Below are 27541 nucleotides of genomic sequence, written 5' to 3'. Positions count from 1 at the left end.
CCCCGCCGCCAAATTACAACACTAGCAGGTGCTGCATGAAGTTCAGCAGCCTCTGATTATTTCAAGTAAATGAACCCCAGTGATTAGATATGCACGCCAGAAACATGGGAGCACAAAAGTGAAAATTTTCTTTAAAATCTTCACTGCATGAGCGAGGATTTCAACAAGTAAAATTCATCATCATGGAGCTCTAAATAGTTACAAACGGGGAAATTTACTCATATTCACGCTCAAAACGCCCACTGAATGCATTTAACTCAAATTTATCCTCAGATAAAAACCAAAGCGCTGCTGCAATCACACCGTTAGCCTGTTTGTCAGCGAGTGTCTTTACATAACGCATCAATCACACACAGAAATGCACCCCTCTCATCTTTTCGGAGAGGACAGCGTGTGGGAGAGGGAGTAGGCGAAAAAGGAGAGAGATTAGTGATGTGGGGAGGGAGGGGGGGTTAAACTAGCATGCAGGAGAGGAGAGGAGCGCTGTAAGAGGGATAGTAGGCAACAGAGAGTAGGAGGAGGAGGATGGGAGGGAGGCTGAGCAGAGGGAGACCTACAAAAGAGATTGATTACAGGAGAGGAGAGGCGGCCAACCAGGCAACAGCAAATGTGTCAGAAGGGAAAAAAGTAAATAAACATGCAGATATTGGTATAAAAAACTAGAAAGTTTCTAGTCTGAGGGAGATATGTAAAAGTGGGGAAAAACTGAGGTGAAGGGTCATGGAAAGTAGTAATACTGTCCCAGCAAGCTGTGACGATCCATTAAACACCGCTGTCCAAACACAAAGTACAAGCAGACATTCAAAGCTGCTTGTAATGATGGTATAAATTTACTCGATATAACCCAGCAGACACCCAGCCCTTCACACATTTGTACGTGTCAGCCTGCAGAGGTGGTGAGTGACGCAGCTCAAACTGAGACAGACGTAGTTATCAAAACGAGAAACAAGTTTATTAAAACCATCTTTAGTCTACGTCATTAATACATCAGACTACTTTGACAATATCTTAAAGAATATACAAAAAGATTAGAAAGTACAAATATGATGATAGGGAGAGAGAAATAAAATAAAACAAGAGAAGAAATCAGTTTCTGAGGCGAGCTCGTCGAGATGTGCGAGCGATGGGTGTCGTCACTTTAGGGGTCTCGTTCTCCTCCAGGACAGCATCTGAAGAAAACAAGAGAAATGAGCATTACAAGACGAGTAACACACTTAAAGCTGTCAAAGAAAGACACAGAGCTGCAACAACACAGTCAGAGTATTTGAAAGATAGTTGGCTCATTTTCGGCCCCATTTATGTTTGACTGCACTTTAGCACGTAGGTCTAAACAATGAATTAGCAATGCGCCTTTTTAAGGTTATTTTCTGGGACTTTTTTGCCCTTATTTAAAAGGACAACTGAAGATTGACAGAATATGGAGAGAGAGTGTTGGGGAAGATATGCACCAGGACCAGAAATTAATCCAGTAAAGACTGTGGCCTCTGAATAAAGGCACCTGCTCTAACAACTGAGTTTAACACCTCAATAATGCATCCTTAGTGACTACCTGACAATAGAACTCACCTGCTCGCTTCTAATGCTGAAAAAGCCACAGGCTAAGGGGCTAGCTGTGCCTCTTTAACAGCTTTTCTCCCTCGTGTTGCATAAACATGCTCTTTCAGGACATAGTGATTCACCAATTAGCAAATAAATCTATTGGGCAACTGGTTAAAATAAAACAACTCAATTCAAGACAAGTAAAGAAATTGTGATATGTTGTTAGTGGAAGAACCAGGTTTAAAAGCTGGCGCTTTTTGTAAACAGCAGGACTAGCTCCTGTTTAAGAGACAATTTGTCTTCTTCTCTGGGCTAAAGAGCATTTAAAATGGATTGAGGTAAATGGAAAACTGTTCTGTGGTCAGATGAATCAAAATGTGAAATTCTTTTTGGAAACCATGGACACCCATTCTTGGGACCAAGGGGGAGAGGGACCATATAGCTTATCATGAGTGCACCATTCAAAAGCTTGCATCTCTGATAGTATTGGGGTTGCATTAATGCCTACGGTGTGGGCAGCTTATACATCTTGAGAGGCACTATCAGTGCTGGAAAGTATATAGAGACTTTGGAGCAACATATACTTCCAACCAATCGTTTCTTTCAGGGAAGGCCAAACATATAACATAACATAATACATTTTTCTTTTTCTTTTTCACATTTTCCACAGCCCCCCAACTTTTTGGGAAATGGGGTTGCATATAATCATAATTTGTCAATTGTTCTTCTTTTGTTTTCAAAAGTTCAAAAAACATCTCTGTATCTCTTATTCTTTTAGATCAATCCTCAGGATCTTGGATTAGTGCTGCTACAGCACACAGCTCACTATAAAAGCAAGTGAGGCACAGCCATCCTAAGTCTTGTTCAGCTCAGTGCTCCAAACACCCTGAATTCTGTTGTATTGATCTACGATAACAGCTGGACTGAGGAAATATAAATACTTCTTTTATGTTCATTAAAAGACATCAGCAGAGTTATTTCACTGTTCTGTAATAACCATCAGACAAATGGTTGCAGCCATTGGATCAAAACTACTTTTTGGTTTGCAATTTTAGAGTTTAAATGAGATCCTCTTCCAGCTTCTAAAATTAGGGCACAGTGAGAAGCTTCGCTCTGTGTGACAGTTACCGGCTTTTGTCAACCTGGCTGACTAAACAAGTCGTGACTTGGAGCAAAATAAAAAAAAATGTGGCAAGCTTTTTTTCTAAAAGTTTTTTGTGATATTACAGACCAAATATCATTGAAACCTGTAATACCATTTATTAAAAATACTTTGTTGTTACAGCCTTTTGGAAACACATTTCCACATATCAAACATTTTTAAAATAAATATTAGAGTGTTGTTAAATTCTCTGAAAAAATCCTTCAACTCACTGCACTCACCCTCATCATCCTCCTCCTCCTCCTCTTCATCACTGCTGAAGGTGATCACAGGTTTCTTGGACTTGCGCGACTTTCGAGGTGTCACAAAACTTTCGTCACCGCGACCAGAAGCTGCAGGCTTTGTTTGACCTGAAAAATACAAACAAGTATCAAAAATAAATTACTTAAGTTTTGCAGAGGCGCTTTTCACAGCAGGATTCTAGCAGTGAAATCCTGAAGGTTCTGACCTCTCTTTGACTTCTGTCTGCCTCTGGTAGGCAGAGGTGTACGCAGGACTGTCTTCTCAGTGGATCCTCCCTCTTTTGGATTCTCCTCATCCATCTCTGGACTCTCAACATTCTCCAGGCCACGTGTGTGAACGGCTGTCAGACGCTTTTCAAACTCATCTACCTGGGCCTAGTGGAAAAAAAAAGGTGCTATCAGTGAAAAAAGAGTGCATCAAGAATAAATCAATCACCTATTGGGTAGAGATGTATTAAACACCTTAAACTGGGGTTTGGCACCACGTTTGAGCTTGGCAGTGATGGAGAGAAGAGGCTGGTAGACTCCAGGCTCTGTTAACTTGTCACTGTAACACTCCCAGCACTCCTGAAGCCTCTTGAAGCCGCGCTCACACATGGAGAGCAGTGAAAGTGACATGGCCAAGTCACACCACTGACGCTCTGTCCTGAGGAAAGAGAGCCCCAAAAACATAATTAAAAAACTTGAAAATGCACAAAACAAACAAACAAAAAAAAGAATTTCAGGAGCATCAGCTTCCAGCCAAATAGCCCACAACTTGTAGGGTCAACTGGATGCTTTTATCATATGATAAAAGAGATTTAAGTAGGAATGCACAATATTATCAGCATGATATTGATGTCAGTTGATATTAGCTTTAAAGGTGAATTACTGGCAGAGATTAGGCTATAAAGATCTGTCTATATTATATGAACAAATAAGTTGGTGGAGCTTTAAGCCAGACAAACAGACCTCTGTCAGCTGAACTCATTTTCCTCATTATTCATTACACTTAAGTGTTTTAAGGACTGAAGTTTAAGGTCTAAACTATATTTAGATATTGGTACTAATACTGGTATCAGCAAAAATTCATTCATAAATCGTGCGTTTTTTGCATAAATCCCAAATTGTGCATCTATTATTTATAACAGATATTTGGCTGTAAATATCAGCAATATGTACAAATGGATTTGTGGAGTTTTAAGCAGGACCAACAAATCTACAACAGCTGAAGTCTTTTTAATTATTTTTAATTGTTTTTTAAAGACTAACATTTTAGGTCTTAACTACATTTTTTAAAATCCATATCAATTGCTAAAATGAGTTTTAAATACTGGCACTATATTGGTTAAAACTCATATTGGGTCTCCCTAGTTCTGGATAACACACTGGATGTGACTTGAGACATCAAAGGCATATGAGCTACAGTTTACACAGGTAGATCACACACAGGTCAATGTAGGACTTACACTACATTGCCAAAAGTATTCACTCACCCATCCAAATAACTGAAACCAGATGTTCCAATCACTTCCATGGCCACAGGTGTATAAAATCAAGCACCTAAGCATGCAGACTGTTTATACAAACATTTGTGAAAGAATGGGTCGCTCTCAGGAGCTGAGTGAATTCTAGCATGGTACTGTGGTAGGATGCTGGAGCATAGTGCACAGAGGTCACCAACTTTCTGCAGAGTCAATCGCTACAGACCTCCAAACATATGGCCTTCAGATTAGCTCAAGAACAGTGCATAGAGAGCTTCATGGAATGGGTTTCCATGGTTGAGCAGCTGCATCCAAGCCATACATCACCAAGTGCAATGCACTGCATCCAATGCTTTGTCTGACTGCATTGTGCCAAATGTAAAGTTTGGTGGAGGGGGGATTATGGTGTGGGGTGGTTTTTCAGGAGCTGGGCTTGGCCCCTTAGTTCCAGTGAAAGGAACTCTGAATGCTTCAGCATACCAAGAGATTTTGGACAATTCCATGCTCCTAACTTTGTGGGAACAGTTTGGGGATAGCCCCTTCCTGTTCCAACATGACTGTGCAACAGTGCACAAAGCAAGGTCCAGAACGACATGGATAAGAGAGTTTGGTGTGGATGAACTTGACTGGGCTGCACAGAGTTCTGACCTCAACCCCATAGAGCACCTTTGGGATGAACTGGAGCAAAGACTGAGAGCCAGGCCTTCTGGTCCAACATTAGTGTGAGATCTCACAAATACAGTTCTTGAAGAATGGTCAAAAATCCCCATAAACAAACTTCTAAACCTTGTGGAAAGCTTTCCTAAAAGAGTTGAAGCTGTTATAACTGCAAAGGGTGGACCGACGTCATATTAAACCCTATGGATTAAAAATGGGATGTCACTTAAGTTTATATGCAAGTCAAAGCAGGTGAGCGAATACTTTTGGCAATATAGTGTAGCTCCCTGATTGGTTTGTCCTCAGGGTGAAACTGTGCCAAAAATATCAAGCAGAGGGCTAAAACATTTGCAAATTTACCCCAACTGCAAACATACGTTAATATACATGTTTTTATTGCTTCAGTTACCATTATTTTATAATTGTTATAACTAGTAGATGTAGAATAGTAATTCAGAATCCTTAAATCCTATCTCAGGTTAAATTCAAAAAAAGAAAGCAAAATCATTCTAAGGTCTGGAAGGTGACAGAATAAGCAAACTTTGTCACAATTGCACAATTTTACCCTTCATATTAAGTCATGATATACATAACAGTAAGATTATGGTTCATGTGTGCCAGGTAATTGGCACTGGTTGGCCATCCCTGGCCCATTGGCCACCATGGGGGGATGACTGATGAAGGATGTACCACTATGTCCCAGGCATAGGTTTTAAAGAATTCCCATTTAAACAGGAAATGTTGGCAAATCTAAGCTTTATGCCATAAGAGGCTAAAAAGCAGGCCATGCGTCATCCTCACAATGCCATTTTACTGTTTAAAATATCCCAGGATGCTTTTGTGTGATTTGCTGAAGACCAATTATGCAAACACGTTTTGCTCCAAATCATATTTTTAGGATAAAATATTATGTAATGGAATTTCCAACAGGAATGTATATGACCTACAATAACATTAGTGTATTTGATCAAAAAGTGGGGAAAAAAATGTGCCGGAAAGCAAAATCTTTATAGGGGAGGGAGGTTTGGTGGGGCATGCTGTAAAAGTCATGTCATGCAGCTTTCTTCCTCAACTGCTGGCTTCCCCACTCAGTGGAAATTTCTAGATCCTCAACAAAGGAGCTCATTGCTCATGTATAAAGCCTTGTGCAGGCATTTAGACAAAATCTCATTTTCCTGGAGCCTCTTATACTTAAATTCATTTTAGCATTGTGTAATATAAAATGTCCTTCCTTGAAGTATGGATGAAGCATGAGTCAGAGGAAGACTGAAGCCTTGCCAGGCCGATTGTTCTGACAACATTCCCAACAATACGGGAAAATGGTTTCCATGACAAAATGAGTGAATAGGATGTCAGAGGAGGGTGACAGGTGAAATGAAAGGTGAACTCCTTCATTGTCCATCTCTCTCTACACCCACTAATTACCCATGCATCCGCCTCTACATCTCACACAAATTAAATACTGCAGCACAAAAACGAGCAGGAAAACAAAGGGAAAGGACAGAAGGATGCGACCAGAGATGTGAAAATAAAAAGCGAACTGGAGATGTACTTACTTTGCAGTCCTAAAGCGCTGACAGAGTTTCTCCACGAGAGACTCAGTCTGTCTCTCTTTGGTGATATAGGAAAAGAGCTGTCTGAGGACATACAGACAAACAGCATCAAAACAAAGCTCTGAAATTTCTGTGGACAGCTTCAGAGGCAAGTCATGATTTGGACCCGCAGAGTCCTGCTCAGTATGGACATGTCCCTTACAGACAAGATTAAACCTGACACATAATGAAAGGGTGAAACTCACTTCATGATGGTGTTGAAGTCCTCAGAGCTCATGCCTCTCTCTGGGTCTGACAGGCGGCTGATGATATCTGGGAGAAGGTTGTAGATTGCGTTGTCCTGATGGATTACAATCACACAGAAAGGGTTAAAACCTTCCCAATTATTCCAGTCTCCTGTGAGAGTCTTGGAAGTGTGTGAGTGAACCTACATACCTTGGTGGCCAGCTCGTTGAAGAAGTTCAGTGCCAGACTGGTAATGTGAGGCTCGGGGTCAATTAGCAGCACGGCTACCTCACTGACTTGTCCTTTGACCTTGAGGACATCTTTAAGCACCAGTTGAGTCAGAACTGTGACAGCTGTCTGCCGCACTGAGGCTACCTCGTCACTCAGCCTGGACAAGACAAGAGGAGAAATTACTGGTGAATTCATGTTCTACCTTTTTTGTGCCTGAAACTCTGGGAGATGACTTTGACACTGCTCTTTTTTCAAATTAGCCATAAACATAAACCGGAGCCAAAGCTAATGGGAATCACTCTTAGCTGTCTGATGGTGGCTCCATATCAATGGATTACTTTCTAAATTGGATTTTTATCCATTAGCAATGAGGTTTTAAATAAACACAACTGATGACTCAGTGATTTACTCTTGGACATAAAATATAGTTACACACCTGTTTCACAGAGACAGATTTTGTTTGTGGAAACTTAAATTTGAATTACTTGAATATAACACAAATACAACTGCACCCTACGACTGCACTGACTTATATTAGATTTCCTCTACAGCCATAAAGACACCGGTACTGTAAAATACATTCCCATTATATTGTAGAACTAATTTAATTTTGCTTAGGTATAAGTTCAATGCATCCATTTTCTATACTGCTTATCCCATTGGGGGGCGTGGTGGGGGCTGAAGCCTATCCCAGCTGTCATTTGGTGAGAGGCGGGGTACACCCTAGACTGGTCGCCTGTCAATCACTGGGCTGACATATAGAGGCAGACAACCAGGCACGCTCACATTCACTGCCAATTTAGAGTCACCAATTAACCTAATGAGCATGTCTCTGGTGGTGGGAGGAAGCTGGAGTACCTGGAGAGAACCCAAGCATACACAGGAGACCATGCAAACTCTGCACAGAAAGGCCCTGACCGGGAAGCAAACCAGGGACCTTCTTGCTGTGAGGCAACATTTTAAGCATTTACTTGTAACCAAACGGCGCTATGAGCCAGTATGCTCTCATGCTCCTTTCCTTCATAGGTTCTACTAGAGACCTGAATCCCCTGGGATCAGTGAAGACTCAATCTGTCCATTTGTCCGTGTGTTTTTCAAACAACACTTTATATTTAAATGTGGGGACTCCTGTGGAGTTGTAGCTTGAGTTGCCAGTACAGGCAATATAGTGTAATTAAATAACACCCACACAGGACTAATGAAACAAATTAGCAGAGTCAGTTTCAGAGTTTGAATAAATGATCAGAATAAATAACCATCAATTCTTCCTGAGAAATGAACACTTAAAAAGGACATGTGTGTCTGATTAAGGGCATTTAGATTCAGGGGGAATTCACAGCCTAAGAGTAAAAATATTATCCTAGGTGTGTTATAGTATTTTATCACCAGAAAATTATCGTAGACAACCTAGAGCTTTTTTATAAATACAGAGACAGCAAAGTTCTTTCATATTTCAGTAGATACTGCCTCAAAAGAATTTAGTCATTTTAATGGATCCTGATGGCCTCATTAATATTTGTGTTACATTTGATAATCTACATACACATTTCAGCCTTGGATGACCTCTTCTCAACTGTGGTGCAGGTGGGCATTTGCCACTCCCAGTGCCACACAGCTGGTCTAGCTAGAAATTTCTCTACACCTCCATATTCATCATCTCCCAGCCAATCAGGCTTTCTATAAAGACAGATTCACTAACATTCATAACCATTAACATAACCAAAACAACTGTCACAGCCTCAGCTGAATACAATGGTATAGGACAGGCTCTGGCAGGGCAATTAGATTGCATTAGGAGACCCATTTGGACTTACTCTCTCCCAAAACCACAGAACAAAAGAAACTCATTAACCATTTCTCATTTATGCCAGAGAGCACGACTCCTTGGCAGAGGATCAGACACTTGTGCATGGCACTTCCACATGCCAAAGCTGGGGCTTACAACAGCACTGAATGGGATAATTAATTCTTAACACGCTTATCAGGAGGCTCCAGGGCAGCAGCCTTAAGAAAAGTGGAGGTGTTTGTGTGGAGACAATTAGAGAACATTATGAAAGGCTTATCAGGTAGAAAACACTAGAGGAGAAATCCTGCATTTAAAAAGAACAGAATGTTTTACTCGTCAGACACCCCTCATTGCGAGTTTTATCAGCTGTTACAATACAAACCACACTTCATCAAAAAGAACAACTTCTGTCTTTAAGTTAACCACAGTGTAACTGTGGGCAGGAGGAACGAAACCATGAAGTGTTTCAAAATCAAAGTGTACCCAAAAGCATCAGCTCTTTGACCTTTGACTTTACTTAATAATCATTCCCTTCTGCTCATTCAGCCGTCCTATATAATTACAGCTTACGAGTCATTGGTTCTAGTCAATCTTTACCACACTAATAATTAAGCTGTTCGTTGTCTAAAAGTGCCCTTTTCTGAGGAAGTCCAAGGCTCCACCCCAGTTCACAAGGGGAAGGTGGTTTTCTTAACAGTGATAAAGCGCCTGCTGGTTTCCATGGCAAACGCAGAGGTCAGAATACAAGTCAGATAGCAGAGTTGTCCTGCATTGATCATAGAAAAGTTTATTAGTTGTAACAAGTCACGATGGAAAGAGGAAACTTTTCCCATCTTGTGGCTCAGTGGAGCATTGTGACTGCAGTAACACCTCAGCGGCTAAAAGGAACGATGCAATGAAACAGTGCTACTGATGAAATCCAGCCAGAAACAGCTTAAGTGTGTGAACAGAGGGGGATGGATGCTGGCTATGATGAAATGTCATTCACATTTCATCCACTTGGCTGAGCATTCAGGCGTAGGTTGGTCTTTATGATATTGGTAGAAAAAAACAAAACAAATTTACGTATATGATGATAATGTGCTGCTAATGGGGAAGAGAGTAAAGGAGCATGAAGTCTGACTCATAGGATATAAACCGTGGTTATTATTTTACCACTTTCTACCTTATTTTAGACCAAATTCTCCCCCACTAAAGCTATCTTAAGGTAATGTTTTGAAAATGCAAAATGTCAAATGATAGTGTCTCCAGGTTAGCACCCTGTGTGCTAAAAGAGCTGGTCTGAAATGAGCTTAGATTGTGTGTTGCAGTTATCTTGGTTATTTCCCTGAATTATAGTTCCTCCCCACAGTTCTGGCTCATATGATTTTAGAACACCAAAGACATTTATTATGAAAAAGGAAAAACACTGTTTTCATGTAGATTGTGAATGTTACATAGTTCTGAAATTACCCAAAGGAAAAACTCTGTTTAAAAAATTTGTGTGGCTATTAGGGCTGTCAAGATTAATCTCACTTTTTTTTTTTCAATCGCGATTAATCACACACTTTGTCACTTTCAACAAACTTTGGTAAGGCCAGTTCAACATCTCCCTGCAGCCACAGTGATGTAAAATTAAGTACACAACTGCTCCTTCATGTCTCATTTCTACCAAAAAAAAAAAAAAAAAAACTCAGTCAAAAGTCACCTGAACCTTTTGTTATCAGTTACAGTTATACTATTCACTTTTACTATTTCTATACTCCTTATTTTCTCAAAAGTCTTGTCAATCCAATTATAAAGCAGGTACGTATCCAAACTGAAAGTCAATGACGTTTAGTTAAAGACAGTAGAAAAACCCGAAAATGACACAGAAACAGTTTTAAATGCAAAAAAAGTGAAATTTCAAATCATTTTAAATCATGATTTCAAAATGGTACCTTTTGACAGCCCTAGTGGCTATGCTAGATTAGCTCGTATGGAAACTAGTGTTATTAATACTGGCTGCTGCTAAAAACAACATTAACTAACTCTTAACTGATTTAGTCATTTCCTTACCTGGCATAGAGGTTCTGAGTCCAAGGCTCCAAAATGTTTGGAAAGCGGACAGTAAGGTCTCCCAAGGCTATGATGGCATTTGCTCTGACCACAGGAAGAGGAGAGCGCTCCAGCACGGTGAAGAGGAGACGTATGTTATCTTCACACACTGATGGGCTACAATAAAAAAAATCAAAGAAGACAAAAATTATAAAACATTATTCAGATAACTTGGATCAGTCTATTCTAAAGAAAAGGTATTTATTTAGGGTTGCAAATAAAACACATGAGGGAACCTCAGAGTTTTGTAATTCCATAAACTCTTTCCCACAATTATGCTACTCACAGTTGTGGATGTATCCAGGAAACATGTAAAACTATTGTTAAGAGGTTGTTTTGGTTGCTACTTGCTGGCAACTTCCTTCAGTTCATACACATATGTTATTCAGTTTTTATTTTTTCAACCAAATCAATGGTCTGTGGTTATGTTGCAACACTATGGACCTCTGAGTTTTTGTTTTTTTTTAACAGTAAGATCCCTTAGTATTTTGAATTGTGCTTCATACACACAGAGGTTTTCAATCATTCTACATTCACTCTACTACATAAATGACATGGACCAAAACACATCACATTGTGATAGTACTTTTTTCAACCCAAAAGTTAAACACTTACAATAATGTCAGAACAAAGTGAAGATTTCAATCTTGTCTGCTACAACTTAATCTAGCTGCAAAGTAACTAGGAGCTGAACACAGATATGATGGAGGACTATGATATTAGGCAGGTGTTTACCTTATCATCATGTACTGAGAGAGCGCCAGACAGGCAGCGGTGGTGAGCTGTGGGTGGGAGTAGCGTCCTGGGGAGCTGCAGACTCTCACCAGCAGGGGAAGGAATGCACTCAGCAGGTTCTCCTCTAAACAGGCAGAGGCAAGAGGCAGGGGAGAGGATGTCAAATATCAAAACATCTTAATATCAAAATCTGCTTAAGAATGTGGGTTTTACATAAAGATTAATGCTGGACCAAAACTTTAAGGACAACATAATGTCTTACCAGCTAGTAATTCGGTCTCACAGATCTTTCTAATGAGTTCAGCCTCTGTATCTTCAGCAGAAGCACCAATCAACCCCAACTCCTCCTCCATAGCACTCTCATTGGCTGCTTGCTGCTGTGAAAACAATTTTAATCATGATATTTTATTTGTGTCAGTTTGCAAATCAAGTTCAGTGTTTCTATCCATGCAGAATTTAGTCAACAACCAAAAGACAAATCTCCAGTTTCTAGCTAGTTTTATAAAAAAAAGCAAACACATAATGGTTGTTTGTTGATAAATAAGACGGATCAAGTACTATTCCTTATTTGTATACAATGGAAAAAAACAAGCAGCAGAGAAGTTCTTGCTACAGTAGCTGTATAGATAGTTACAATAAAATACTTGAGAAAAAATGCTTTCCTATTATCTTGCCTACCCCTGCTGTAAATGTTTAAAACCTTTCCTGTGCCCATATTTTTGTCTGGCATGAAATTTGTTGGTATAGTATTGTGGAAAGCCAGTTTAATGCTGCTCTGTCAGCAGCTTTAGTATCAATTCAATGTTACAAGATGCTTAAAAGAATCTTTTTGATGCAAAGTACAGCCATTATATGGCTGCAATGAATTCCCATATTGACTTTATTAGATCAAGAGTCCCCATCCTAATGTTCGGTCTTCACCTAAAACCTTTGGTACAACTGGTTTACATTCTAATTGTAACTACAAAATACCACTTTCATAATACCACTCTGTCTCCTAGATGTGAAGAAATAAATAAAAAAATTAAAAAGCTAATTAAGGAGGCATTTATCTTTCAGTTACCTGATGAGCTAAACAGTTCTTCACAATCAATCATCTGTCAGCGCCACTTAAATAAAAATCATCAGGCAGCCCTGCTGGAACCCACATGGGTTTGTTTTTTCCTGTTAAACTAGAACATCTCCAGAAAAACCTTAAAAAAACAGGCCCGATGAGACAATTCACAGCAAGTGTAGAATGAGCTAAAGCAGGACTGCAACATTGATTAAATTCTGAAGATTTTATTGAATACCCTGACGTTCGAGCTAGTGGAACTATTGGATGTTTAGCATTTTTGCTACAAAGATCCTCAAAACATTGACTGATCAGCAAGTTAGTTGATTATTTAATAAGTCCAATATCAGAACTTAAAAAATTTAAATTCCTTATAAAAAGTTTTTATTTGATAGTTTCATGCCCCCTTAAACAGACTTGATCAGAATGTAGTTTACCTTTGCTTTGCTGGATGGGCCCTTTTCCTTCTCCTCTCTCTCTTCAGTCTCTCCTCTCCTCCTCCGCAGCTCTGTGCTCACACTGCGCTCGAGGTGTGACACCTGCCAGAAAGCCACGCAGCCACACAGAGCCAACAACTGGGCCAGACACTGAGAGTTCACTGCAGGAGAGAAACACACATGGACATGTATGACAAAGAGTGTTGTTGCTAAACTAATGAGCAGTGGACAGGTTTTACTATGCTAATGTAGACTAATACAAATGGGAACTTACCTTGTTCACCTTGTTCACTGGACTCTTGAGATCCATCTTGCATTTGACTTGTATCCTTGTTGACTTCTCCACCTTCTGAAATCTGATCTATTAGGAGGCGAGCGCAGCGCTGGAGCAGCCGGGAGCACAGCTGGTCAGGGGATTCAGCCAGGAAATAGATGAGACGAACAGCTTGCTCCATGAAGCTCTGCCAGTAAGGATCTTCCATCACTACACCTGGAGGAAAAAAAATCAGTCAGAGAAAAAAAAGGCCAAGAGAAACAAACAGAACATGTCTCATCAGTGTCTGTATTTACCTTCAGCAAGCGCCTGCGTGAGGCAGGTGAAGAGCTGATGGTCCTGTGGCAGTCTGAAGGGAGTGCCTTTTGATTGCTGGCACACAGAATTAAGTATATGTTATTTGTCCAACATCTCTACATGTTTGTAAGCTTAATAAGCTTAATATCTATCTCTATTTAAGAACTTTCTATTAGCCGCAGTTAAAGGCAGGTGTATCTCAGAGAGTTGCTCTAAATCAGGGGTGTCCAAACTACGGCCCACGGCACATTCTAAAAATAAAACAAAATATGGCCTGCATGACAACATGAAGCTTGTGCTTGACTGTATTGTACTTCTAGGTGGTGCAGCTTTGTTGAAGAGGCAGCGTATCCATGTCAAAAGAGGAAAAGGTGCCATCACTCAAAGAAGAGTTGATGGGTGATGAAACATGGCAGAAGCATAGAAATGCAAGATAGAAAGCGAGTGCAGAAAGTTTCAGGCGCGGTGGGAAAACGAACATTTCTTTACTGAAGTCAAGGGGAAGTGTGTCTGTTTAATCTGTAATGAAACCATTGCAGTGATAAAAGATTATAACGTTCGACAACATTATGAAACCAAGCATCAGTCTTGCATCTCATATACCGGTGCTGAGTGAGAGCAGAAAGTTAAGCAGATGACCGCCAGCTTGCTAGCTCAGCAAAAGCATTTTTTCTAGGGATGCACCGATCGATCGGCCAAAATCAGTATCGGCACCGATTTCCTTAATTTTAGGAGATTGGCGATTGGCCGATCCTTGTAAATAAGATTGGTGGATAAGATCGGTTTCATATGCCTCTACCTACTAAAATGTGAAAAATGAAAGACTAAAGGAACTGATATAATTTAGTAGTTTGGACAGCATGTTTCACGTTTGTATTTTTTCACGGGTAGTTTGTATTGTTTCACAGGTATTGTTCAATGTTATTCAATAAAATAAGACTGGAACATTGAAGGCGTATGCTGTCAGTTATAAATAAATCGGTATCGGCCAAAATGGGAATCGGCAGGTCAGGCTTTTTAAAGATTGGTGATCGGCCAGAAAATCGCAATCGGTGCACCCCTATTTTTTCCATGCCAACAAAACTCAAGAAAATGCCACATCCGCCAGCTACAACATAGCTCATCTTATTGCCCAACATGGAAAGCCTTTCTCTGAGGGAGACTTCATAAAACAGTGCCTCACTAAAGTCACAGAAATAATATGTCTAGACAAAATGCAGGACTTCAACAATGTTAGTATGTCCAGGAACACAGATGCCCAGTGAATCAAATACTTGTCAGCTAACTTAAAAAAACATGTTTTAAACAAAGCCTGTGCTTTTGATTTTTACTCCATCGCATGTGATGAGACCACTGATGCCACGGACACCGCACAGCTCTTAATCTTTCTATGAGGAGTTGACGACAACTTTTGCATTATGGAGGAGCTGCTTGATCTGATGAGTTTAAAAGGCACAACAAGTAAGGACATTTTTGAAGCCGTGTCAGCAGCTTCACTGAAGAATAAACACCCGCTTCTCTACCTACCCGACTTTTACTGAAGCATGGAAAAGGAAGTTGTTTCTGATGATGTGCCATGCAAAAAGAATGTGTCTGTTCGGCTCAACGTACATATGTACACTACACGTACAGTGTAGTCAGGGCAGACCTGACAAGGGGCATCCAACAGGCCAAACAGGACTACGAAAACAAAACTGAGGACCACCTCCAGAGCAACAACTCGAGGCAGGTGTGGCAGGGGGTCCAGAATATCATGAACTACAAACCCAGACCCAATGTTGTGGATGGCGATGCTGCACTGGCAGAGGAGCTGAACTGTTTCTTCGCCCGCTTCGAACAGACAACATCAGAAGCAGCCCCATCTCATGCAACAGACAACACCAGCCACTCCTTCCTGGTGGAAGAACATGATGTGAGGAGTGTACTAAGGAAAGTAAATCCCAGGAAAGCAGCAGGACCTGAGCAGACCAGCTCACTGGGGTCTTTACAAAGATATTCAACCTGTCCTTAGCTCAGGCCACCATCCCACCCTGCCTTAAGTCCTCAACTATCATCCCTGTCCTGAAAAAGACCCCCATCAGCAGCCTAAATGACTTCCGGCCAATTCCGGCTAATTGCTCTCACTGCAGTCATAATGAAGTGCATAATGAAGAGAAACTGATCAGAAGTCACATCATCCAAGGACTTCCACCCACAGTTGACCCTCACCAGTTCGCGTATAGGGAAAACAGATCAACAGAGGACGCCATCGCCATAGCCCTCCACACCACTCTGACCCATTTAGAACACAAAAACAGTTATGCCAGGCTTCTTTCCATTGACTTTAGCTCAGCATTTAACACAATCATCCCTAGTAAACCGGTATCAAAACTGAACAACCTCTGCCTCCCACACTCCACCTGCCTCTGGATTAAGGACTTCCTCAGTGACCGACTGCAGAGAGTCAGAGTAGGGTCCCACCTCTCCACAGCACTCAGCCTCAACACCGGCTCCCCACAAGGATGTGTACTGAGTCCCCTGCTTTACACTCTCTATACACATGACTGCACCCCCACCCACCCAGGCAACTCCATTGTGAAGTATGCAGATGACACAAAAGTGGTCGGGCTCATCTCAGGGGGATGAATCTGCGTACTGGGATGAGGCCAAAAATCTTGTCATCATGGTGCAGCATCAACAACCTGGTCCTCAACACATCTAAGACTAAAGAAATAATAGTGGACTTCAGGAGAAACAGATCTGACCCCCAGCCCATACACATTAACGGGGACTGTGTGGAGAAGGTCTCGGACTTCAGGTTCCTGGGCCTGCACCTGAATGATGACCTGACCTGGAAAACCAACACCACAGCGCTGATCAAAAAGGCACAGCAGCGACTCCACTTCCTGAGGGTCCTTAAGAGCAACGCCCTGGCCAAGGAGCTGCTGGGGTCCTTTTACAGATGCTCCACTGAAAGTATACTGGCATACTGCATCCCAGTGTGGTTTTCCAGCTGCACTGCTCAGGAGAAAACAGCTCTCCAGAGGGTCATCAGCACAGCACAGAAAATCACTGGCTGTGCTCTCCTCTCCTTAAAGGAGCTGTTCACGTCCCACTGCCACAGGAAGGCCCTGGGCATCCTGAAGGACTCATCCCACCCAGCACATCACCTGTTCCAACTGCTACCCTCAGGAAGACGATTCAGGACAATAAGAGCCAAAACTAACAGACTGACAAACAGCACATATCCCAGAGCAGTTTCAATAATAAAATAAATGATAATTGCACCGAATGGAACTGCTCATGCACTGAAATTTCATTGTACCTCTGTACAATGACAATAAATGATTCTGATATGTGAGCAAACATTTTCCTTGATGACTTTGAACAAAAGCAGACTGAGAACCAAGATAACAGACAGCCATCTCTGTGATATCCTTCGCATCTCAACATCCAAACTTTCTCCAGATGTGCCAGCAATCCTCTAGTCAAAAGCGCAGCATCACTGCTCCCACTGAATGCAGCCCTGCTCCCGTCATGGGTGAGTTAAAATATATGACACCCAGTATTTATGTGTAAAAATCCATAAATCTTAATAAAACAAATTTGACAATTAGCTAAAAGAAAGAAGGTAGCATATTCTAATTGTATATAATCTTTCCTAACTATGTTTATTTGTATAGGCTTGGAATTCATTTGTGAATTAACATTTGCCAAGAAGAAATCGTTGACATGTTTATTTTTTACATCAATATATTTTGAAACATGAATAGTGAAAAATTAACTACTATAATAAAAACTTGATTAATAGCGCTCTGGTGAATAAAGACAACGGATTATGGCAGAAAATACCCGTTCAGAAAGCAGAAGACTCTAATCATCTTTTAGTACCATCACTACTATAAAGTTACACAGCTTCCTGCAGTTTGCCCTTGCTTTGAGTCTGAATGTGGAGATGAGATGTCACCATGAAAGGTGCGTCTTTTCATTCTAAGCAGGGGCGGATCTCTGTGAATATTTTAAACATTTTAACGTTGGATTCACTGTCTTGACACAATATAAATGAGCTTTCTCAATGTGGCCTGGCCAGCCCTCAATTTCTCTGCATGTGGCCCTCATTGGAAAAAGTGTGGACACCCCTGCTCTAAATGAACAATGGAGTTTTGGCCCCCAAAATGTGTTCAACAGGCTGAAGTCAACAAATAAGCACTTAGAAGAAGTCCAAAGTGTATCCCTTCTTACCCTGACATGGTCTGTGATGCTGCAGATGGTGATAGCTGTGTCTCTGGCCAGAAGAAAATCTTCAGTCACTTTTTCACCCAGAGCCACAGAACAAAGAGTGTCCAAGTTACTGAGGACCACCTCCCTCTCTGCCCTGTTAGATCAACAAACAAAAAAAGTTGCATGTAGGCATTTTTTGGTCTTTTATTATGTAAAGTATTAACATTTCTGGCCTTCATCACCCTGGCCGTTGTGTGCCGGCCTTGCCAGTGCTAGGCTGCTGCCCAGATAATGCATGTAGGAGGACGGGTTAGGAGAAGCACATAAGATTTAATAGGTTATGAATGCTGCCGACTGGATGAAGAGAGGCTGCAGTGTGGGTGGACTGCAGATAGTCTCTCTTTACCCTCTCTCTCCTGTGCTCACTCATCCCTACCGCAGCAGCAGTCTTTGAGGTAGATTGAGGGTAAAAATATATATATTCAGTGAAACGCACTGGCAAGGAGCCTAGTTATATGGTCGTGACTTCAGTTACAATGGAGAGGAGCCGAGGCTGAGCTTGTTTTCTGACTAATGAGAGGATTCGCTGAATGTCAAGCAGCTGAGGCAGGTCCAACACGTAAGAGGAAGTGCCTTCATGCAGTAGGAAATGTTGCAGATTTTACATAAAGTTTGAAAATGCTGTTTGTTTTATATACTAGCTGATGGAAGGAAATATAGGATGCCCAAATAAGTGTAATTTTCAGGGCTGTATGCATCAGGATATGAGAAACTTTATGTTTTAAGCAAAATGTTAGTAGTAACAAATATGATCTCATGAAGTTTTCATTTTTTACTTACTTCATAAAACCCTCTTAAACCTTGTAGTATTATTTTACCCGACTCTATGAAGTAATAAAACATGAGGTGCATAACAAATATTGCTGCCTACTTGTTACACATTACAGCAACTTTCAACCAAGTGGATACATGAGCTGTAACTCTAAAACGACAAATTTTATTTCAATTTAATATTCTTCATTTTACCCCAGGCTAATACATTTTTTCAATACCCCTCTAATATATCTAAGAACCCCACTGCATCTTTAATCTCCGACCAGTTACACTGGCAACACACTAACATAGTCAAGACCATGTAGATTGTATTTGTTGTTGGATGCAAATAAAGCTTTCTTTGAGATGCTAGCAGTGCTTGCTTACATTAACAGACTAGGGCTGGGCAATAGATCGCAAATTAGATTAAATTGCAATGGGAGGGGGGGGGGGTTGTCGCAATTAGCTTATTTTTACCTCCGCCAAGGAGGTTATGTGATCGGGTGGGTTTGTTCATTTGTTTGTTAGCAACATAACTCAAAAAGTCATGGATGGATTTTCAGGAAACTTTCAGGAAATGTCAGGCATGGCATAAGGAAGAACTGATTAGATTTTGGGAGTGATCCAGATCACCGTCTGGTTCCAGGAATTTTTTGAAGGATTCTGTACAATAGGGAGATAGGGCTAATGGCGGAGGTCTGCGCTGTTACCACTTTACTACAGGAGATGGCGGACATGAGTAACTTATTCAAATTTTGGAGTTTATAGAGTTTGAAAAACGCACGCCCAGTCGAGGAGACGAGTTGGAGTGTAACGGAGAGAAAGACAGCGAATTGTAGCGAGAATACTCACAATGCTGGAAGGACTAGAGGAATATTCACCCTCTGCTATGACTTTCACACGTAGCAAAGCCAATGCTTTGTCTCACCGTGTCTCCACCATACTGGGAGGGAGTAATCTGGGAATCAGATTTTGGGAGTGATCCAGATCACCGTCTGGATCCAGGAATGTTTTTAAAGGGTTCTTCACTATTGGGAGATAGGGCTGATGGCGGAGGTCTGCGCTCTCTGAGTGCTTTTCTAGTTGAAAACGACAACGAAATTTAACAACTTGAGGTCTTCCTTTCGATACTATACTTTTTTTAAAAGCTTTCATTTTGTAAAATTGATTTGTCAACTTTCAACCCTTATAGACCCTGCAGACCTTTAATTTGTATTCCTATTTGCTACAGGTAAGCTAGTTCTAACAAGACAGTTATCAAACCCAGCACATGATGTAAACAGTCATGTCTTATTGTACTACAGCTATGCCTTTTTTTTCCATCCCTGCCAACTCAATAGGGCTATGAAGTGTGTGGACAATGAGATCAGCTCCAAGTTGGGAGGGGGTGAGTAAACACAAGCAACTATGTGACTTACGTCAATGACATTCTCATAATTTTCAATAGATTTGGAAAGGATTTATGGCTCACAGAACTATACGGGTACAATAAAACCAACTGAATAAAAAGGTTTGCATCGTGATCACACTTCTCCTGATGTTTCTCTGTGCGGTCAGAGTAGGTGGAGCTGAGTCACTGGACCAGGATTACAAGTCAGCCAAAGGCAAGAACAGACAAAACCTGTTATTTAGTACTCTTGCTTGAACCTTTTCCTCATCAAATTATAGCATGTTTGTTTCTTAGGAGTAAATTCAAAGTGCTCAGTGTCTTACCGTGCAGCCATGCCTAGAAGCAACACTGCTGCTCGCTTGTGTAGGGGGGAAGTTTCTCGTTTGCCAGTAAATCTCTCCCACAAGACCTGAACCACAGTGGACTGGAGATTACTTGAACTGCCAAAGAACTCCTGAACCTGAGGGAACCACAAGAGACATGTTTGTCTACAAATTCTCACATGTTTCATTATAAGATGATTCACTCTGAAGTACAGCCGACAACAAGGAAAAGAAAGAAAAAATGATACATTTGCTCCTAGTACAAATATTTCCTCTAAATTCTGCGTGGTTGTTTTTCTACAACTAATTATCATAACAGAAAATGATCCAAATCTGAGAAATTAGAGCTACTTACAATTTCTTCAAGACATTGGATGGTACCCAGGGATGCATCCACCATCAGCTCAGACAGGCTGTCCACAAGAGTCTGGGCTTTCATCCTAATTAAAGAAACGTGACAGCTACTTAAGACAACAAGACAAAGCCTTAAAATTACTGTCATCCTAAGGGGAGACAAGCCATCATGATCACAGAGGTAGATAATAAAATAAATGTATGATTTGAGAAACAAAGTATCAGTTTATAAAATGACCAAAAAGGGACATCTCTTGACATTATCCTGTGCTGATCAAAAAGTCTAAATCAGGCGTTTTTATTATGTACAGGTGGTCACAAAACAAGATTTTAAAACTTGGACATGGTTCTAGCACAAAATAAACAAAATTGACCCCTGCATTTGATACCACAGCAGCAAATAATACTAATAATAATAATAATAATAAAAATATAAGTACTTGGTACTCAATATTAGACAATTTAAGATTTACCAAAACTGTCCAAATTGCAAAATTGCCAAGTCCACAGCTTGCAGCAACTTTTAGGTGACACATAACTTTTGTGATTATTTTTTCATGGCGAGTACTTTCATACTAAACATCATTAGCTGTACATTTCATAACACAATGTACGTTTTGAAATGTGTCATTCAGCATTCAGTGGTTAGGCTGCAACAGCTGATCTTTGCAAGGAGGGTTGTTGTGGATGCACGGTGATCCCAAATTTACAGAGCACAGAATAGCATCAACTGCATAAAACTGTTCAAAGTAACACGAGAGGTTCATATATGACACAAGAGGCCTTTTTCTCATATAATAATGGGAGGAATGCTTGATTTTCTTCCTCTTCCTCTGTCTGAGCAGCTGCAGTCACACAAAGGTGACTTACACACCTTGATGTGTGATGGGATAACTAGGAGATGTACCACTAGTTTATTAGTCATGAACAGCTGGCTACACATCTAAACAACTGTAAAATATATATAGAGGGGGAAAAAACAGTTTCTAACTGACAACATGTGCCTAAATGTTAACTATATAGGACACATACAAAAAACATCACCTGCAGAACACAATGTGCACAACATTGCATTTTTTAAAATGAATTTTAGAAATGAAAATTCATGCATTTTCATCGCTGCAGCCATGCAGTACCCTTATTTTTTTCCTTTAGAAATGTCTGAAACGTTACAGACTTTGCTTATCCTGTGTGAATGCACCGCACCAAACATTGAAATCAGGGGACAATTCACAAATTATCAGCGGTCCACCGGTAATACTAATGGTCCTAGTACTTTAGAGCAGTGGTTCTCAACCTTTCAGCCCATGACCCCCAGAATAAAGGTGCCAGAGACCAGGGACCCCCACTGTACCTGACACTGGTTGAACAACCATGAACATTAAAGAAAAGTCACGTACAGACAAGGTTGCCCATAAAGAGGGATAAAGGGGAAGGTTTCTGGGACCCAGCCAAACTGGGGTCCCATGGAGGTCAGGGAAATCATGATCCATTGTGAAGTTAAGCTGTGAAAACCATATTTCATATTTGACCTAAATAATGGCCACTCTTATCAAGGAAAAACAAAAATCTCTATCTGTTCATATGTGTAGTAAATAGCCTTCTTAAAATGAAAAGAACTTCCGTAAAAACATATTTTAAAATGGGTGAAAAAAATGCTTAAAAGAGTTAATAAGGGCAAAAAAATGGTAAAAAGGTGTTGAAATTGGATTTTTTTAAGAACATCAATGGGTTAAAAGTGGCAAAAAATAACCGAAAATGGATTAAATTGGCAAAAACTGGCACAAAAAGTGGTAAAAGGGATTAAAAAGTGGCTGAAATGACTTTTAAGTGCAAAAAACTGGGGGAAATTAGGTGGACTGAGATGAGAAATTGAATTAAACTGGCAAAATTGGGATGAATGTGGTTAAATGGGCAAAAAGGGGTGTAAAGTGGTTAATAGTGGCAATAATGAGGCAACAATAGGCGGAAAATGGCAAGAATTAGTTAAGAAGTGACAAAAACAGGCTGAAAAAGTGGTGAAAAGGGTATAAAATTGACACAAGTGGGTTTCAAGTGGCAAATCGGCTAAAATTAGCAAAATGTGTGTTATAAAGTGATGAAAAGTGATTAAAATTTGGTAAAATTGGTGTAAAATGGCAACAGTGTAATTAAAAAAAAAAAAAAAATGTTTTTAAAGGCATCTGGTGACCCCATCTTAGTGTCTCACAACCCCAAATGGAGTCCCGACCCCAAGGTTGAGAATCACTGCTTAGAGAATGAAAATCAAGAACGTGTTTGAAACACCTCACAACCTGCTGACATAAAGTCTAACATGTTTGATCTTTTCCCCCAATGATTTGTTTCTTGACATCGGTGACGTTGACCAATGAGAGCACAGAGCTCTTTGCACATGCAGTAGTCACAAATGTAAACAAGTCAAATGGTACAGCAAAACAAGAATGATGAAGTTGGTGCTGGGAGATGGAACTAGAAGACATAGGAGGTTTGCCAAGCTTCTGCAATGACATCCCTGCCTTTATTGTTCTAGTATGTGATAGAGGGACAACAACAGCTAACTGACAAAAAAAAAGAAATGTGGCAGAGAAATAGCAGACGCACTTCAGAAACACGATTGTAACTATGGTTAGCATTAGCACCAAGCTGGTGTATCATCCATCATATTTTGGATAGACAAAGAAAAACAGTACTGTAAAAACAGTTTTTATAGTTAGTCATGGCTCTGTGATCACCTAAGCTGACATAGTCACCATCATAGTAGACAAAACGTGACTATAGTCTATCTCGTCTTCAGTGTAAACAAGTTTTACAGACCTTATAGTGTCTCCCTGAGGGTTCAGATACAGGCGTCTGTACGCCTGAACCACAGCATCTTTAATTGCAGCATCAGTTGACCAGACCAGCGGCAACATTTTCCTCACTCCACTGACAGAGTTGGCAACGCTGAACTCGCACACAGTGACACAGAACTGCACAGCTTCCTGGACAACTAAAACAAAAGACTTTCACTGTCAAATGTGTTATGTTTTTCTCAACTAATTAATTTGATTGCATTTTATTTAATTTGAACAGATGTGCACATATCTTTGTACCTGAAGTGGTTTTCCAGTAGAGCATAGAGTTGATCACTGAGATTGCCCTCTCCACTTGTAAAGCAAATGTTTCCGTGTCTTTCAGGTACTGCACCAACATCTCCTGCTTCTTCAGCTCCTTATCCTCCCCCTCCTCTCCCTCTTTCTGTGGTGTTGGTGGCAGGTTCTGGCTGAGCTCGGCAGTGTCATCATCAGAGCCTGGAGAAAACAGTGTCTGAGTTATATAAAATAAATAGGGATTACAAAGCAATTGCACAGGAATAAAACCAATTAACCATTTTCCGTTGCTGCTGTATCACTCAAGCCTCCCTGCAGCAGCTGTACAGTAATTAAGTTAAATCTGTTCTCTTTGCTGTAAGGCTTTTAGTGCATGTGGGGGAGCCTAAGAAGTGTTAAAATCATACTGACTGATTGCCCTTGCACACCACCCATTTACATAGCCAAGTGAATCTTTAATTCATAGAAAAAATATATGTATGTCACGAATTTAACGTTTTTCTTCTAGCCAGCACACCACTGAACAAACACATCACACCCCATTAAAGACTGCAGAAACACAGAAGCAGAAACACCTTTCACTACTGTTTAAGTATTTCTTTCTTTAAATTGGTTGACTGTGAATTTGTATTCTTTAGTTCTATAACATTTGTCTATTTGTGAAGCACATTTTAACAGTAGTTTTTGAAGGTTGCAACATAAATGTTTTGATCTGTTTTTGATTAATGATTTTCTGTAAGTCTATAATTTACAAACAAAGTGTAATTTTGTATTTGAATTGTATTGATTATGGGTGTTCTAACTTTATTGTGAATAAAGTAATCACTGTGACCACTAATATTTGATTGTGTCTGCCCGATATGCTCAATTCCAAATGAGTCATATTTCCAGAGGGATGTTAACTATCCATTTGTAAATAAATGATGTGAAACATGTTCACGATTTCTTTTTATATAATGATATTAAATCTGTGGAGCAATTCAATATGTGTATATCAAACAAGTTTCAGCATAGTGTTGGTGGAGGATGTGTCACACTTAGCCAACCAGTGTTATAAAATATGAGTGTTGCATGCGCTTATATATATTCCTGCTAGCAGTCTTGTAAAGGTCATTTTTTCCAGAAAAATCTGTTCTAATGAATTGACAGTGAAATATATTATGAAATACATTTATACTAATCAAGAGGAAATCTTACACAGGCTCTCAAGTGTGTCCAATCATGCTTTCATTAAGACTTAAAGCCAAGAGCACTTTTGAAGAGTATGTCTGGATAGAAGTGCGTTAGGTGAAATGAATGCAGGTTTTACCTTTAAAAATCAAGGCCAGCGTATGCATTAAAGTCTCTGGGTTTAGAGTGGACAGCAAGGCAAACATCTCAGACTCAGGGAAGCAGCTGTGGGCTCTTATACAAAGACGAATAGCATTCCTGTAGAGGGGGAATAAAACATATCTTGTTGGCTAATTGACAGTGCAGGTAACAGAAATCCTTAATATGAGTGGCTCTCGTGGCAACTTGTGTCCAAAACCAACCCTGTTTATAAGCATCACCTGTACTTGTTGACACGAAGGAACTGAGCTATCTTCACTGCAGTTGCTCTTTCGTCCTCTGCCTCCTTGTCTTCCTCTGCATCTTTGTTGTCCTCGTTCTCCTCCTCCTCCTGCTGCTCCTTCTCTGTCTCGCTTGTGGGCTCCAGCTCTCTCCCAACAGTGACAAGCAGTTCAGGCTCCATGGCAGCCCACAGCTCCGATGCTTTAATGACTGCCACTGCCAGAAAGGACAGGGTACAGGGGAAAATTCAAATATTAGGGCGTGTCAAGTTTTAGCCAGAAAGAAGAATTCAAAGAACAGAGAAATTGTAACATAATTAACAACACATTATTACAGATGATACTATAATTGGGATATGTAAATGGAAGAACCTTTGATGGAAAAAAGTGTGAAAAACTAGGGCTACAAGCAGCACTGAAGGGCCCTGCAGTGTGCTGCAACACAGCAGAGAGACAATGTAGATCCTCCCAGGACTGTTATTAAATTCAAATTAATGAGCATGTTGCACTTTGTGTATGAGGTACTACTGTCTGTCAACTCTAGGTGGCAGTATGACAAAGAGAGACTCTACTAAATAGATGTAATCAGGGCAGAACTGATATTTATCATGTAAAATTCAAAGATCGGATGATTTGTTATAGGTGCTACTGGCTTCTTAAAGTAGATGTTGCAACAGCAAAATCATGAAATCAAAATGTAAATGTGAAGAGGGGACGCTACAATTCGAATTAGAAGCCAATTCAGTGTTTCATACAAGCATTACATCAACTTCCTGGGAAATTGGCGAGTTATGGAAATGCTTGCCATTGCCAGTGAGGTGTCCTCTAATCAAAAATTCCAGTGTTTTGGACAATTACTGATGACAGTCTTAAAAATCTGAGGTTGACAGGTTCAGCACAGTAAGAGGAATAAAGAAATTTCCCAGTTGTGTCACTTTCTGTTGCCAGAGGGGGCACTTTGATGAGAGTTTTCATGTGGGTGTGCTATGGTGAAACTGTCGCCTTGCCAAAAACTGTAGAAGACAACTATACAGTTGCATCTCAAGAAATTTGAATATCATGAAAAGTTCAATATTTTTGTCACTCTTTTCTGAAAGTGAAACCCATTTATTGTATAGACTTGTTACAGAGAGAAATATTTCAAGCCTTTATTTCTTGAAATGTTGATGATTATGACTTACAGATAAGAAAACCCCAAATTCAGTGTCTCAAAAATTTAAATATTACAAAGATTAATTAAAAATAAACTCGGTTGGGCCTCCTTTTGCATGAATTACTGCATCAGTGCGGCTCTAAGGGTCTTATTTGCAGGTCTGATGATGATCCATATGCTGACCAAAAATCATAAGCCTTGGTTGAATGATCTGCAGGGGCTGAGTGTCTACCAATCGACCATGCCAATTCTTTTTTTACCCATTAGACCTAAAACCATAGTATAACTCTTTTAAAACTAACCCCAAAAAACCTGTGGTTAAAAAATACAAAAAAGGAATTTCAAAATTTACAAAGATCTTTGTTTTTCAGACTCTGTGGCAACAGACACATGAGATATAATCCACTAGGAAATGTAGAACCTACATGTAATTGTGAATTACTGCATTTGCCCTTATGTTAATGAGCATTTTCAAATCACAAACCAAACAGCAACAAACAAACAAAAAAGTAAACAGGGAATAAATTATCTGCTCCTGCTAGATAGACATATGAATTTAAAAGCACAAAAACTAAAGTTGAGAAGTTTAAAGTCATGATTCCCTCTGTAAAATTGAATATATATTACTGAAATAAAAAACTTCCGTCCTCACAAATGTATTTAGGTCTATTTCAGTTTCTGTGTTGCATTTGACCACATCATGACCTTAAACAACACAAGCCTAATAGTTTTACTGAGCTGACCTTGAAATGGAATCATAACCATCAGTCATTTCATCAATTGTTATTCCGCTGATTTCGACATTGGATCAATATTCTTAACTAATGGGACTTGATACAAAGTTTGGGAGCACTAGTCATGGCTGATGTGAGCATAAGGGGAAGAGATTATCCTGAAGCAGCTTAAGCCATTGCTAAGAACCTGAATATGGTCCCACC

General features: G+C 40.1%; 1 protein-coding gene across 2 annotated transcripts in view; it reads right to left on the bottom strand.

Annotated features, from left to right (window-relative positions):
- Positions 1-930: 930 nt before the first annotated feature.
- The window catches only part of ncapd2 (non-SMC condensin I complex, subunit D2), a 33281-nt gene continuing 6670 nt past the window's right edge, over positions 931-27541 (bottom strand). The window contains exons 13-32 of one of the 2 annotated variants that reach the window (XM_041793447.1): positions 25451-25667; positions 25210-25328; positions 23904-24101; positions 23626-23800; positions 20813-20897; positions 20458-20594; positions 17953-18085; positions 13731-13806; positions 13435-13650; positions 13161-13321; positions 11932-12046; positions 11670-11793; positions 10896-11051; positions 7052-7229; positions 6862-6956; positions 6620-6700; positions 3406-3589; positions 3150-3318; positions 2923-3051; positions 931-1169 (exon numbers count right to left, since the gene is read on the bottom strand). In XM_041793447.1, the coding sequence (XP_041649381.1) occupies positions 1087-1169; positions 2923-3051; positions 3150-3318; positions 3406-3589; positions 6620-6700; positions 6862-6956; positions 7052-7229; positions 10896-11051; positions 11670-11793; positions 11932-12046; positions 13161-13321; positions 13435-13650; positions 13731-13806; positions 17953-18085; positions 20458-20594; positions 20813-20897; positions 23626-23800; positions 23904-24101; positions 25210-25328; positions 25451-25667 (2831 nt within the window). In that variant the 3' untranslated portion in view covers positions 931-1086. The remainder of the gene's footprint in view (positions 1170-2922; positions 3052-3149; positions 3319-3405; positions 3590-6619; positions 6701-6861; positions 6957-7051; positions 7230-10895; positions 11052-11669; positions 11794-11931; positions 12047-13160; positions 13322-13434; positions 13651-13730; positions 13807-17952; positions 18086-20457; positions 20595-20812; positions 20898-23625; positions 23801-23903; positions 24102-25209; positions 25329-25450; positions 25668-27541) is intronic. The other variant, XM_041793448.1, reaches the window with a different exon arrangement.

Source organism: Cheilinus undulatus, linkage group 8, assembly GCF_018320785.1.
Source record: "Cheilinus undulatus linkage group 8, ASM1832078v1, whole genome shotgun sequence".
In the NCBI taxonomy this organism is placed as follows: domain Eukaryota; kingdom Metazoa; phylum Chordata; class Actinopteri; order Labriformes; family Labridae; genus Cheilinus; species Cheilinus undulatus.
This window is presented reverse-complemented; position numbering and strand designations above follow the sequence as displayed.